Source organism: Hyalella azteca, unplaced genomic scaffold, assembly GCF_000764305.2.
Source record: "Hyalella azteca isolate HAZT.00-mixed unplaced genomic scaffold, Hazt_2.0.2 contig491, whole genome shotgun sequence".
In the NCBI taxonomy this organism is placed as follows: domain Eukaryota; kingdom Metazoa; phylum Arthropoda; class Malacostraca; order Amphipoda; family Hyalellidae; genus Hyalella; species Hyalella azteca.
This window is the reverse complement of record NW_025930838.1, coordinates 27,807-43,254: the sequence shown is the minus strand read 5'-3', so window position 1 is coordinate 43,254 and position 15,448 is coordinate 27,807. Positions and strand designations below refer to the sequence as shown.

The following is a 15,448-nucleotide window of genomic DNA, read 5'->3' as shown; positions in this document are numbered from 1 at the left end:
CCTCTCGCTCGGTTATTGTACTCGTGCGTAAAGAAAATCGCTGTGAATATTAATGAATATTTATTTCCATGCCCCATATCAGGAAAATAGTTTGACCTATAGGAAAATAGAAGCAAATGCGAAAGTTCACTCTTTTTAATTATCGTATATGTAATAATCAGTGTCTTTTATCATGATATTTAACATAAATTAATATTTTTCATCGCTTGATGGATCATCTGTTGGTTCTTATTATTTACTTTTGTATTACTCTTTCATGGATGCCGGTAAAGTCATCCTGCACTAACAATTCACTTTTTATTTTAATTCCATAAACTAATTCTTCGTTTGATCACAACTTCTCAAGTTTTATGCTACCGCCAAATTAAATATGAACCGTGAATGCCGTTTCCAATAGCCAACCCACTACGATTAACTGGTTGAAAATTCTTATTCTAGGATTTTTCTAAATAAAGAGCAATTATTCAAACAAATAGCATTTTTATTTTTAACAAGATAGCGTTTACCGGTTTGAAAATCTTAACTGGAAACTTAATTTCATGATTGAAGCTTGAAGTAAATTGCAAGCTGTGTTAGCTGTAAGAAAAATAAATTGTAAGCTGTAGAATAATTAACTGTAAGCTGTAAGAAAAATCAACTGTAAGCTGTAAGAAAAATTAACTGTAAGCTATAAGAAATGTTGACTGTAAGCTATAAGAAATGTTAACTGTAAGCTGTAAGAAATGTTAACGATAGCTGGTCAGGTGTTTATCAGTTCAGATTAGATAGGAACCTCGTATCTACACCTCAGCTCGGTCCGCATCTCGGAGAACAGTTGAGTCTGAGGTAACATCCTCGTAGTGAGTGAAATTTCATACTACAATCTCGAGATTGTGTCGAAATATTCAATTATTGCACGGTTGATACAATATATTTAAATAACATCTCCGACTTGCGTTTGTCAAGTGTAGAATAACAAACGTCAAAAGTTGTTAATTGCAAATTTGGCATCAATGAAGAAACTGGGTCAAAAAATATGCTCTTGGTGTGAATAGTTTCTTCTTTGTCTATAGCAAAAAATATACACGTCTCAGGACTCGAGAAAATTATGATATTTTGATAAGCAGTGGTAACTACATATGCATTAATATCTGTTCCAATTTATGAAACCAGACCCACGTTAAGAAAACAAGACAATGTCACATCATTTTAATTTAGACCCAACCAGTGAAATGCAGTTCAACAGCCTTTCGGACGTGGGCCAGATGGACAATCCCAGAAGTGGACATCGTTCGTCTCAATCCTCATCCACTCCGTCGTCCACACCGAAAGGATCTGTTTCCGGGGCGCATAATGAAGGATCCCAAAGTGCAGAACTGAAATATTATCCTTCGTCAGGAATGTTTGAACCCGCCGATGGCAGAACCGCTACCAACCAGCAGTCCAAGACAAAGAAATCCAACAAAAAGGCGGGATTCTCTTCGATGCCAACCTCCATAAACCGGCCAAGAGGTAGCGTCTTCAAACGCGCCATCTTTTCTGTTGGCATCCCAACCAGAGGTGCGTCCCCATGAATATATACAGTTGGATATATAGTTAGATATACAGTTAGATATACGGTTGTATAATTGTATATCCAACTGTATATAACTGTATTTACAATTGGATATAAGTTAGAGATACAGTTGGATGTATAGTTGGATACACAGTTAGATATCCAGTTGGATACACAGCTAAATATACAGTTGAATAAAGAGTTAGAAATAGAGTTATATATACTGTTGGATGTATAGATGGGTATACGTTTGGATATACAGTTAGATTTAAAGTTGGCTATACAGTTAGATATACAGTTCGATATACATTTGGATATACAGTAAAATATACAGTTTAATGTGAAGTTGTATATACAATTAGATATACAAATGGATAAATATTAGTAGATAAAGCCACAGGTGGATATAGAGCATGTATCCATCAGCAGCAATTCAATTTTTTGGGTTAAATGATCATGATTATTATACATAGAAGTCAAAACATTTGTGATGCAGTGGTTAACAAGTCAGGCGGCAGAATTTTATCAGGAGGGTATTCAAAAACTGGTGCCACGTTATGACAAGTGTCTCAATATTCACAGAAATTATGTAGAAAAGTAGATTAAGGAACAGGCTTTCATGTAAAAATAAAATTATTGCAATATTTTGGCACGTCTTATTTTTATTCCAAAACGGTACTGACTTAAAAAAACATGCCTCGTATAGTTGGATATGCAGTTGGATGTATAGTTGGATATACAGTTAAATAAACAGTTGGATGTATCTTTGGATGTCTAGTTGGATTTATAGGTGGATGCATCTGTGGATGTATAGTTGGATGTATAGTTGGATGTATAGTTGGATGTATAGTTGGATGTATAGTTGGATGTATAGTTGGATGAATAGTTGGATGTATAGTTGGATATACAGTTAAATAAACAGTTGGATTTATAGTTGGATGCATAGGTGGATGTATAGTTGGATGTATAGTTGGATGTATATATAGATTGGATATATAGCTAAATATACAGTTGCTTATACAGCTGAATTTACAGTNCACAGGTGGATATAGAGCATGTATCCATCAGCAGCAATTCAATTTTTTGGGTTAAATGATCATGATTATTATACATGTATTTCTTATTTAAACATCGTCAATGATTATCCTAAATAACTGCATTATCTTATAATCGTTGATAAAATAAGGTCCAGGTCATGTTACTGTGCACTTGGAAATTCATCATTTATATTTATTAGAGGGCAGTGAATGTTTTCAAGGAAATATACTATCTTGATCAACACCTTCCTCCCAACTCTGCATCATTTAGAGATAAATACAAGTAATTCAGAGTAATCTATTAAACATAGAGAATCAGAGTCGTCAAATCAACGGTGGTAGCCACAAATGCATTATTTCCTGTCAAGTTACGAATTCTCGCATTTGACCTTCGCAATACCTCACCGACGAAATCATACGTAACTTTTTAACGATCAAAAATTTTCTGTGATCCTCCTTTCGCAGCGTCGTATCCTTTTTGTTTGATTCGAATTGCATGGCGATCAGCAAAAACCCGTGTCAAATAAAAACAGACACCCGTAGATGATAAATGTCAATGATAAATGTAAAATAAATGACGAAATACCTCTAAATTTAATTAGGAGGATACAACCGACCTAATTTATACAAATTAATCGGGAAGACAGTGTTTTAATAAATAAGGTACCGTAAAATGGGGTAACTTAGACCGGCGGGGTAACTTAGACCACTTTTCGTTTTTTTAAAAATATAAGTCATTCAATAAATAAATATAAGTCATTTTGATCAACATGGTTAATCAGAGTAGTCAAATCAACGTTGGTAGCCACAAATGCATTATTTCCTGTCAAGTTACGAATTCTCGCATTTGACCTTCGCAATTCCTCACCGACGAAATTATACGTAACTTTTTTTAACGATCCAAAATATTCAGTGATTTTCCTTTCGCATCATCGTATCCCTTTTGTTTTGATTCGAATTGGTGATTAGCATCGAGCCGAGTCAGATAAAAACAGACGCCCATAGACGATAAATGTCAATGAAAAATGTAAATAAATGACGATAGATGACGAAACCTCTAAATTTAATTAAGAGGATACAACGGACCTAATTAATACAAATTAATCGGGAAGATACTGTTTTAATAATTAAGGTATCTGTAGTGTTAACTATAACATGAAGTGTGGATTGAAGTGATTAGTAAGAGCGTCAAACACAGGACCAGCTCTTTTTCCATTTTTTACGGATTTCGACAGAAGCATTGATAAAGTTGAAGGCTTCTTATCGTATAGGATTTAAACCAAAGTTCCATGGACCTTCCGAACCAAGAGAAACTCATTAAAAATTGTCAACACCACTGTAATTTATAATCAAATATATATAATCATTCGATAAGATCGAATCATTCGACGACCTCGCTTTTACTTTCCCCGCCAAATCGTCACCGCAGAGAGTCGACTCATCACCGCGGCAGAAGCAGGCGACGTCGAGAGCGTGTCCGGCTTCCTGGCCGCAGGGGCGGACGTGAACTGGCGCAACGAACATGGCGAGACCGCCCTTATATACGCAGCCTGGCGGGGACATGAGGCGGTAGTGGCCACCCTCCTGCATCATCCCGCCACTCACGTCAACCTTCAGGTGAAGTGACTTACTTGACAACCAGACTCCCTGCTGCAACACCCCGCCACTCACGTCAACCTATATACAGGTTTGGCTGACTTAACTGCCAACGTATACTTTAGAATGACTTCAGTAATGACTGTCAACCTGCAGGTGAAAGTCACAAGAATTAAGACAGTCAACCTGCAACATAGAACGATTCGTATTGTGAAAGTCAGCATGCAGTGACCCAAGACTTATGTCACGGATGCTGCAAAAGCTCTAAGTGTGATAAAAAAACTTGACTTATACCTTGGTTTTTACTCTTCATGTGTAAAAATCAATAAAATTAGTGTTCAATACGGCAATCATTGCTAACGTTAATTTTGTCTTCTACAGGATAACGCGGGCTGGACTGCGTTGATGTGGGCTTCGAAGGCAGGACACGAGGGCATTGTCAGGCTTTTTCTGGTCCATCCCGACTCTGAACCTGACCTGACCAACAAGCTAGGAGAAACAGCCCTCATGAAGGCCGCAGTCCACGGCCAGACGCGGGTGGTGAAGCTGCTAGCATCTTCCTACCGTACAACGATCGACAAAAGACATGTAGACGGATCCACCGCGCTACTGTGGGCGGCAGCGGGAGGGTCCATCCAATGTGTCAGCATCTTGCTGGATGCCAATGCTGACATCGATACTTGTGATGCTGACGGCATGGATTCCCTGATGTGGGCTGTCAGCGTCGGTCATGCTGATGTTGTGGAGCTCCTTATTCAAAGAGGATGCAATTTGACCAAGAAAGACAAGGTTGGGCGCACCCCTCTTCTTATGGCAGCAGAAGTTGGTCACGCAGAGGTGGCTAGTCTCCTCCTCAACCACGACGACACCGATGTTAATTGCTCGACGAAAGATAATATATCTGCCTTGATGAGAGCAGCCTATCGAGGGCATTCTCCATTAGTAAATATGCTCATTAAATGCAAAGACATTAACATAAACCAGCAAGACCTGCAAGGGAAAACGGCTCTCATTCATGCTGCCCGATCGGGACAAGCATTGTGTGTGTCGATTTTGCTACAACACGCGACAATTGATTGTAACATTCGCGATAACGATGGATACACAGCTTTGGCAATGTCGGCTAAGTTCGGTCATGATCAAACACTGGATGCTCTTCTTAAGCACAAAGATATTAATGTTCAACTACAGACGAAACAAGGTCTTACAGCTTTGAGCCTAGCTGCTAAGTCAGGGCACAAATCGAGCGTGAAAACCTTATTAGCTCACCCTGATGTTCAGATTAACGACAAAGACGGCCAACATATGACTGCACTGGCTTGGGCGGCCAAAGAAGGCTCGGTTTTGGTAGTTGAACTTCTACAGCAATATCAGACTCTGGAGCCAAACATGGCAGATAATGAGGGCTTGACGGCTCTAATGTGGGCTGCCCGACGAAACGAGCTGATGGTTGTGCAGACACTTCTGCGAGATCCGAGAGTCGATCCTGTTGCTGAAGATCTCTCTGGAAAAACGGCCTTAGACTATGCCACGGATAATAAGTTTATGGAAGTCGTCCATTTTTTGAGAAGATATCAAGATGCATCAGCAAATTGGGGGTCAAAGAATAATGTTTTCGATCTAGGCAGAAGTGATTCCGGCAGTGATGTAGACGATGACTTCCAGCCGGCCTCCGTTATTGCAGCCGGGTTCAATAAAACTTACGATGATGCAAATTTGGATACGATTAGTGATGTAGACAAGTACTTAGAAAATGGGCCCTTCGTAAATTGGCGCCCCAAGAGTGGAAAAACATCATTTTCATGGGCTGTGGCTTGTGGACAAACTGAAGTTGTCAAAATTTTTCTTTTGGTTCCAAACTTAGATGTTAATGAAGCTGATTATGATGGGCTCACTCCCTTGATGATTGCGGCAAGCAACGGTCATTTCGAAGTTGTAGGCTTGCTGCTCTCGCACGAAGCAACTGACGTGAATCGAGGCAACAGAAGGAAGCAGACAGCACTGATGCTGGCAACAATAAACGGTCATCTGAGATCCCTGGCGGTACTCCTAGGATGTCCCCACCTCGATGTCAACCAGCAGGATGACAGGGGATACACTGCACTCATCTACGCAGCTGAGATAGGCAGCTATGAGATAACGAGAGAGCTCCTCCGACATTCCTTCATCAAGACTAACATCAAGGCTGAGGATGGAGGAACAGCACTTATTTTTGCAGTAAAAGGTGGGAATGATGACGTGGCTGAACTCCTGTTGGAGCGAGCTGATTGCGAAGTGAACGCAATTGACTGTAGAGGAGAGTCTGCACTTCTGCTGGCTGCTGGCCACCAAGGAAGTATGAAAATCACCAAAAAGCTCTTGGAGCATCCGGCAATCAATATTAACCTACGATCACCAGCAGGACAGGCAGCTCTTCTCCTTTCTGCAAGAAACGACCACATGGAGTGCCTCAGACTGCTTTTGGAACAGCAAAATATCAACGTTAACTTACAGGATGTTGGAGGCATGACTGCCCTGATGTTTGCTGCTGAACTTGGTCATGAGGACATGGTGAGAATTTTGTTTTCTCATCCTGCAACAGATCCAAATTTGCGGTGTAAAGAGAATGGCAGCACAGCATTGATCCTAGCCGCGAGGAATTGTCACACAAACATAATCGAAATTCTCACTGCGAGACGCAACGTTAACGTCAACCTCGTGGATGATTTTGGTGCCAGTGCTCTCAACCATTGTGTTCGTAGGAATTCCCAAGACATTCTCTGTATTCTGCTGGAGCGACCCGACATCGATGTCAACATTGCTGACGCCGAAGGCAAAACTCCGCTGTTAAGAGCCTGTGCTGACGGCCATTTCGACCTCGCCATGATCCTGCTTGCCCGAAATGACGTCGATGTTAACCATCAAACTCTGGAGGGCAAGACAGCTCTGATGTATGCTGCTCAGACGCCTGACGGTCTCGCTGCTCTCAGGCTCATGCTCGCTATAAAAACCGTTGAGGTAAAGTCTTGATTTTTTAAAATTATTTTTGTGCGCGGGCGGTTGAATGAATGGATATATGTATACCTTATTGGACAGTAAGAATCTCATGACACAGTTTAAGAAACTTCTGCTGCTGAAATTTTATCCGTTCCAAACCGATCACTATAAAATTATGAAATAATTACAGCGGCCGAATATGTATGAAATGTTTAACCTGGATTAACATATTTAAATTTACTGCATTCCAATTGCATTGCGGAATATTACTTAGAAAAAACAGCTAGTCAATCTAAAACTACTTACCCTTACGAAATAATCTTTTTTAATGGCTTCTAATGGGAGAAGTGTTGTCATAATTTTGCAAAAGACAGTCGATCAATTTTTTTTACCTATTTGTTGACTTTACTTGTGAAAAAACTTATTCCTACAGCCTCTTCATTTTGTTCTGAGCCATGATTTATTTCATCAGGTAAACTTAGTGGATGAACGTGGTTCTACAGCCCTGATGCACGCCTGCAAGAACGGCAACGTTGATGCCGTCGCGGCCATCTTGGAAACTTGTTCGGTGAACCCAGTGACCCCTTATAGGTGAGTGTTCTGGGGCCGAATTATCAAAACTTCGTATCTTTTAATACGTACGTACAAGAAGATACGTGTTACGTAAGTACGTCCCAATTTTGGCATTATCTACGCAAGACTCATCGGGAGAATAGGTGATAGAATACGGAAAGAACCCTCTCGACATAGTGACCCCTAGCTGGTAGGTGAGAGTTCTGGGGCCGAATTATCAAAACTTCGTATCTTTTAATACGTACGTACAAGAAGATACGTGTTACGTAAGTACGTCCTAATTTTGGCATTATCAAAACTATTCTACGCAAGACTCATCAGGAGAATAGGTGATAGAATACGGAAAGAACCTTCTCGACCCAGTGACCCCTGATAGGCGAGTGCTAAAAACAATTAAAATGCCTTAACTAATACAAATATAATCTGTGACCATCACAATAAAATTAAGAAATTTCATATGTACGATAAAAATCAGGATTTAATCCATAATTGAGTAAATTTTTGAGACAGTAACGGTTAAGTGGGAAGATATTGGAATATTACGAAAAACTTTCGCATTTTATTCCCTCCTTGTTTTTATTGTTGAGTTTGCATTGCAGCGCAGGAACAAGTTTAGAAGACACATTAGGACATCCCTTAAACTATTTTATTGAACACTTGTCAGTTAGGAATTAATTTAAAAAAAAGCATGTTGATAAAAAAAATCGATTCAGATACGGCTAGGTCAACATTTTCTCGTGAGTGTGAATCACCGTGGACGCGTTTAGAGATAAGAGGCAGTTGATAACACAGCGTGACACAATACAAATAGTATTTGTTTTTTATGTGCAATGCTATGTTTTATTATAAAAAACTCATTAGGTAGTCTTTGCTCTGTATCTTCGAAAGAAATCATACATGATGTCTTGCTTTGTGTCTGCATCATACATCATACATGTTGGATGCTTTCATATTGAATTTTGTTTTAATTGCTCGATATTAACGATAGAGAATTACGAATTATAGCGAATGATACTGACTACCACATCATTAATTAATTATTTTATTACAGGGATGATTTGCTGCTCAACATCGCTGATAATCAAGGCTACACCCCGCTGATGTGGGCCACACTGCTGGCCTTCTGCGACATCGTCAGGCTCCTGCTGCAGGTGTTATATAATATAATATAATATAATATAATATAATATAATATAATATAATATAACATAATATTAGAATAGAATTGTCGGCACTGAATAAATAGGCCCATAACCTGTTATATACAATATATTTTAATATAATACAATATAATATATTTAATATAACACAGTATAATGTAATATATATACCCAAGCCTCAACCCGCAGGCCCGCGGCCTGGAGCCGAACTCCCTGACCCCGGACGGGCTCAGTGCCCTGGGGCTCGCCTGCGAGTGCGGTCACGTCGCTGTGGTGCAGGCGCTCACGTCGCACCCCGCGGTTGACGTGAACGCCGGCCGACGTGCTGGACGAGGAACACCCATCGTCGCCGCTCTGGAGGTTGGTTCCTTTATTTAATTAAACTTTTTTATTTAAATAAACTTATTTATTTAAATGTACTTTTTTATTTAAATAAAAAATAACTTTTTCGGAGATATTTTTTCAATGAATAATATAACAAAAATTTTAGTGACCTCTTTCCTTCATCAATCTCAAATTATGATTTTCGATGACAGGTTTTTAATTGTTTAGCAAGTAATATCAATAATAAGCAAATTCATGTCCTATATCCACAATTCCATTAGACTTTTTCGATGACAGTTTTCCAATTTATCAATACGAGATCACAATAACAAATATTTTATTTGTCTGTTTCTCTCATCAAACTCAGATTAGGGTTTTCGATTACTGTTTTTCAGTTTATTGCACAGCTGTAGTGAAACAAAAATACTCTATTCGTTGATAAACGTCCCTGGTTGATGACGTGGTTGACTCATTGTTTGAAGACATGGTTGATGTTATGGTTGGCCCCTGGTTGATGACGTGGTTGACTCATTGTTTGATGACGTCGTTGATGTTTTGGTTGACCCCTGGTTGATGCCGGGGTTTACGTCATGGTTAATGACATGGTTGATCTAATGGTTGACCCCTGGTTGTAACCCTGGTTGTAATGGTTGCAGCGCTACCAGCACGAGTGCGTGTGCGTGTTGCTGCTGCACCCCAGCCTGTCCCTGGGGCTGTCCGGGGTGCGGGTGCCCTTCCTTCCCCCCGCCCTCAAGGCCTCGGTCGACCTCTGCAACCAGCCTTCCCAGGTACAATCAGCCCTCCCAGGTACAACCAGCCTTCCCAGGTACAACCAGCCTTCCAAGGTGCAACCAGCCTTCCCAGGTACAACCAGCCTTCCCAGGTACAACCAGCCTTCCCAGGTACAACCAGCCTTCCCAGGTACAACCAGCCTTCCCAACCAGGTACAACCAACCTTCCCAGGTACAACCAGCCTTCCCAGGTACAACCAGCCTTCCCAGGTACAACCAGCCTTCCCAGGTACAACCAGCCTTCTCAAGTACAACCAGCCTTCCCAGGTACAACCAGCCTTCACAGGTACAACCAGCCTTCCCAGGTACAACCAGCCTTCACAGGTACAACCAGCCTTCCAAGTGTGTGTGGTAATATTAAGTGTATAATTAACCATAACTATTTTGGTACTATTCTTTCCAATACAACTAATTACGATAACGCATAGGTTTATAATTAGCCCAAGTAGAAGGATAGTATTTCTACCTGTACAACGTGTATGATAACACGAAGAAATGATAATGACTAAGAAAATTGTTAATAAAAAAAGTATGCTCTGGTCTTCAATCAAACCTGAACAAATGATAACAAAAAGGTGTACAAATAACCGAAATATTAGGGTGGTATTTCCACCTTTACAAAAATACATTTTAACTCAAAGGGGTAAAATTACCCTCAATATGAGGGCAGTATTTATACCTCACAGCAGCAGCCTCCAGGCCTACACTTTCGAAAAAAGTTAAGAGATCGTAAGTTCATGAACCAATCATCGACGGCCTTTCAAGCAAAATCCACCAATCATGGACAAGAAAATAGAGCGTAAGTACTTACGTTCACTTAGCGAGTTTGAAAGTATGACCTCAGGTCTTACCTCCTACAGACACGTGCCGCCCTGCTACTGAGCTCCAGTCCTCCTGGTCTGCTGCTGGACGGCGGCGTGGCGGGCGCTGATGCTGCCGCTGCAGACATGGGCTCTGCGCTCCTCAACCTGCCCAGACCGTTCCAGGTAACGTTTTTGCCAGCCCAGGGCGTTCCAGGTAACGTTTTTACCAGCCTAGGGCGTTCCAGGTAACGTTTTTGCCAGCCCAGGCTGTTCCAGGTAACGTTTTTACCAGCCCAAGGCGTTCCAGTAACGTTTTTGCTAGCCCAGGCTGTTCCAGGTAACGTTTTTACCAGCCCAGGGCATTCCAGGTAACGTTTTTGCCAGCCCAGGCTGTTCCAGGTAATGCTTTTGTGATAAATTATGTATTTATCCGCCCACGGCCACGCTACTGCGCTCCTCAAACTGTAAGATATTTCACTTCTCACAACAATTATATTGTAGCAATATACTCATTATACAGGGCAAAGCTCATCAACTGGAATCACATTATTGTACTATTCCAGTCGATTAGGATAATTTCATCAATCGTAAAATAATAATAAATTACATAAAATTACAAAATTATATTTTTAGTTGACCGCTGGGCTCAGCAGCCCACAGCTCTTGTGGACGTTATTTAATCAAATATCTGACGACCACAGCTCTTGTGGACGTTATTTGATCAAATATCTGACGACCACAGCTCTTGTGGACGTTATTTGATCAAATATCTGACGACCACAGCTCTTGTGGACGTTATTTGATCAAATATATGACGACCACAGCTCTTGTGGACGTTTTATATTGTTGTTGTGGGTCACTTAATTGACACACCGATATTTGTATTGTTGTTGATATTTATATTGTTGTGGGTCATTATTGTGGGTCACTTGACACACTTGCAGGAACGTTATTTTTTCTAATTGTGGGTCACTTGACACACTTGCAGGGACGTTATATATTCTAATTGTGGGTCACTTGACACACTTGCAGGGACGTTATATATTCTAATTGTGGGTCACTTGACACACTTGCAGGGACGTTATATATTCTAATTGTGGGTCACTTGACACACTTGCAGGGACGTTATATATTCTAATTGTGGGTCACTTGACACACTTGCAGGGACGTTATATATTCTAATTGTGGGTCACTTGACACACTTGCAGGGACGTTATATATTCTAATTGTGGGTCACTTGACACACTTGCAGGGACGTTATATATTCTAATTGTGGGTCACTTGACACACTTGCAGGGACGTTATATATTCTAATTGTGGGTCACTTGACACACTTGCAGGGACGTTATATATTCTAATTGTGGGTCACTTGACACACTTGCAGGGACGTTATTTATTCATATTGTGGGTCACTCGACACACTTGCAGGGACGTTATTTATTCATATTGTGGGTCACTCGACACACTTGCAGGGACGTTATTTATTCATATTGTGGGTCACTTGACACACTTGCAGGGACGTTATTTATTCATATTGTGGGTCACTTGACACACTTGCAGGTGGTGCAGCGAGGTCTGCGTGGCTGTAGCAGCGACCAGCTCAGCGACCATCTGATCCACTTCACCCACCGCGTCACTCACGACAGCGCCGTGCTGCTCTTCATAACCGGCGAGGTAGGCGGAATTTATAATCAGAATTTAGCTTTTATAGTAGAAAAATGTCCTTTTTAAATAATAATGTCTTTCACATTTCAATAATTGCACAGAAATTAAAGCTTTTATAATGGAAATAATTTCCTATTTATATAATAATGGCCTCTACATTTCATTAATTGGGTGAAAATATAGCTTTTATAATAGAAATAATGTCCTTTACATCTCATTAATTGGGCGGAAAATATCGTTAGGTGATATACTCCATGACATCGAACCTAAAGGAACATCGAACTGTATAAAGAATTCTATGGAAACACCAAGTTTATATTTAAAATGTTGGCAAGAATTTTAATGAGTTTTAAAATCCAAATATAAATTAAAAAAAGAATACCTCATAATTATTGAAATAAAGAGAAAAAACAATGTCATGAAATGATATGGTTTTATTTTCGCGTCCCCACTGGAATAAGTGAACTCGTATAGAGCATTCATTATTAGTGACTGTCAAGCATTCATCATTAGTAATCTGAGTAATCTGAGCACCTGATACCATTCATCATTAGTAACTGTCAAGCATTTGAAGCTTTGTACATGTAAATATTAACGTTTATTCGCGGATAAACGAGTTTATTCGTGTCAGTTGATAAGGGATGAACCATGCCTTCTGTTAACTTTCCTTTAACTACACCTACGCTTCCTTTTCCTCCTTTTTATTCATTTCCTTTGATTTCTCATGGACCATTCATAACTATTAACTTTTTGGCTTATGAAAGATTGTAAATCGATATAGTAACTTTCTTATAATCGGCTTTTTGATACGACCAAGCATCAGCGTTCAGCTCCATTGTTTCAATTTAAGTTGGTGCATTTAAATTATTTTACGTGTGCCGTATTACAATTTTTTCAACAGGACTTTCACATCTTTCGCTTAGCTCAGTGGTTTTATTTTCACTCTCGCACCTTTAAAACTTTTGTGAAAGCAAAAGCAATTTTTTAGCGCATTTCCTCATTTATGGAAAAAATGCATTATTGTGCTCGCCATGTCCGTCTGTCTGTCCGTCTGTCTGTCCGTCCGTGACTTCGCGTTTTCGTCGACGAGGAAATGCGCTCTCTGTCACTCACTGCAGTGAGTACTGAGTTACATTTTTTTTTGTAACAGGCTTTCCGCAGCAGCGAGGCATCAGCGTTCAGCTCTGTAGTTTCATCCGAGATTCTGCACGGCGTGACGCTCCAGCAGCTACACCAGCGAGTGGCGCAAAAACTGCGACGGCGACGCGAAGTCGAAGAAAAAATTCTGGCGCAGGCCACAATCATGAGTCTGGGCGATGAAAAGTCATTGCAGGTTAAAGAAACAACCACGAAAATTATGCAAAAAGGTGAGACTGTAATTCCGGCAGTTGATGCAATGAAGCAAAAGCAATTAGAAAAAGAGCCACAAGTTGACGCGTGTGTTTCAGAAGCCCCATCACCTGATAATCCGCACATGGAGAAACCTAAATCGGAGAGTGCTGTTACAGAATTACATCAAGCGAGTAACTCAAAGACGTACAAGCCAGTGTACTGCAGCGAAGATGAGTCTATCGAACATGAATCATTTGCGGAAATTCGAGCTAAATTTGACACAGCTCTTAAAAAGCTATCACCCACCGAGCCTGAGGGACCGAACACAAAAAACGTGAAGTCCGTTGGTAAGTCCGACGACACTCGTGTGGACAACCACACATTGAATTCAAATCCAGCACATCAATCAACGGTCGTCCAGCCTCCTCCAGAAGGTCAAAATTCGTCTGAAAAGAATATTGATCATTCAATTGTAGCAGAAAATGCCAATCCCAGGGCCAAAGACGGAGTTGGTTCTACTAATTACGCAAAAATGGAAGAAGAAGCTCGACTGGAAAGACGACGCTTGAAAGCCTATCAAAAATCTACTGTGTTGTTCGTGTCCAACATTTCGGAAGATTGGAGGTTTTAAACTTGCATTCCATATATAGCCGTTGACAATACCAAGTTAGATAGGTTTATTCAAGTAGGTCCACTATCTTATTCAGTTGTTTTAATGTTTCCTTATTCTAAGCCCAATGTATATGAAACTGTTTAAGCTTTGTATACCACTCACATTAGTATATTCTTTTTATAGAACTCAAGGCAACGTGAGTAAGTTTGAAGAGGCTATTGCAAAACCACTAGTTATGATTATTAAATATATAGAGTTTCTTTAAATAAATGTGTGTATCCTTTGTATCCAAAATCATTGCAACGTGGAATAAATCGTTCAACCTCATATTATTTCCCTACTAATAAAGAAATTATTAAGGCATTACAATATCAGGTAACGTTTCAATATGATCTCAGCATGGGTAAGGTTGAGCAAAATGAAGCACTAAGTTACAGGTTCGGTCCCAGCTTCTTGTGAAAGTTCCGGTCAAAATCGGCGAGGCGGTTGGGTGGTTGAGAGAAGCACGATTGAAACAGTGAGTAGCGGGATCAAAATGACAGCAAGCTGTTAAAATTCGCCAATTTCTGGACTCGGCAACAGGTCAGATTTGGCCTATTCAGCGCTGACATCGTTATTAGTATTATATTCTTGTTAATGTATTTCACAAAGAGGCGATCTTGCGGCAGCCATGAAGAGGAGTTTGGTGTTTAGTGTTTAGTAGGAATTGAAGAGCATTGATTGTCGGCTCTCATTTTTAATACTTTCAGGGTGATTATTGTAGGTTGGGGTTAGAGGCTATTAATTATTTGTCCATCTGTAATGAACAAGCTGTTTGTAGCCGCGTATAGAGGTAATACAGCAAACTCATTTAACTCTTAAACAAGCCTTGTAGCAAGCGCTCAGTATAAACATAATCAGCCAAGCTCAGCCTCCAGAGCTATTAAGTCGCAGACCACACCATAAACAGCGCAACCATACTAGTTACACCCCAGCATGTGCCAACCTCCACATATACCCCGTTTCTCCACCTTACTGTAGCGGTGTAGCCAATGAGGTTGGGTT

At 40.3% G+C, this 15,448-nt stretch overlaps 1 protein-coding gene across 1 annotated transcript; it reads left to right on the top strand.

The window, feature by feature from the left end:
• Positions 1-1,249: 1,249 nt before the first annotated feature.
• On the top strand, positions 1,250-14,693 carry LOC108681124 (ankyrin-3). The gene is made up of 10 exons (XM_047880132.1): positions 1,250-1,539; positions 4,001-4,188; positions 4,549-7,164; positions 7,616-7,734; positions 8,768-8,867; positions 9,066-9,236; positions 9,857-9,988; positions 10,852-10,977; positions 12,355-12,468; positions 13,610-14,693. The coding sequence occupies exons 1-10, from the start codon at positions 1,380-1,382 to the stop codon at positions 14,420-14,422; spliced, it is 4,539 nt and encodes a 1,512-aa protein (XP_047736088.1). The 5' UTR covers positions 1,250-1,379; the 3' UTR covers positions 14,423-14,693.
• The last annotated feature ends 755 nt before the right edge of the window (positions 14,694-15,448 follow it).

Coding starts and splice junctions, on each gene's coding strand:
- LOC108681124 (XM_047880132.1), top strand. CDS start 1,380: ATGTTTGAACCCGCCGATGGCAGAACCGCTACCAACCAGCAGTCCAAG. Junction 7,735..8,767: donor AACCCAGTGACCCCTTATAG/GTGAGTGTTCTG, acceptor ATTTTATTACAG/GGATGATTTGCTGCTCAACA. Junction 9,989..10,851: donor TCTGCAACCAGCCTTCCCAG/GTACAATCAGCC, acceptor TACCTCCTACAG/ACACGTGCCGCCCTGCTACT.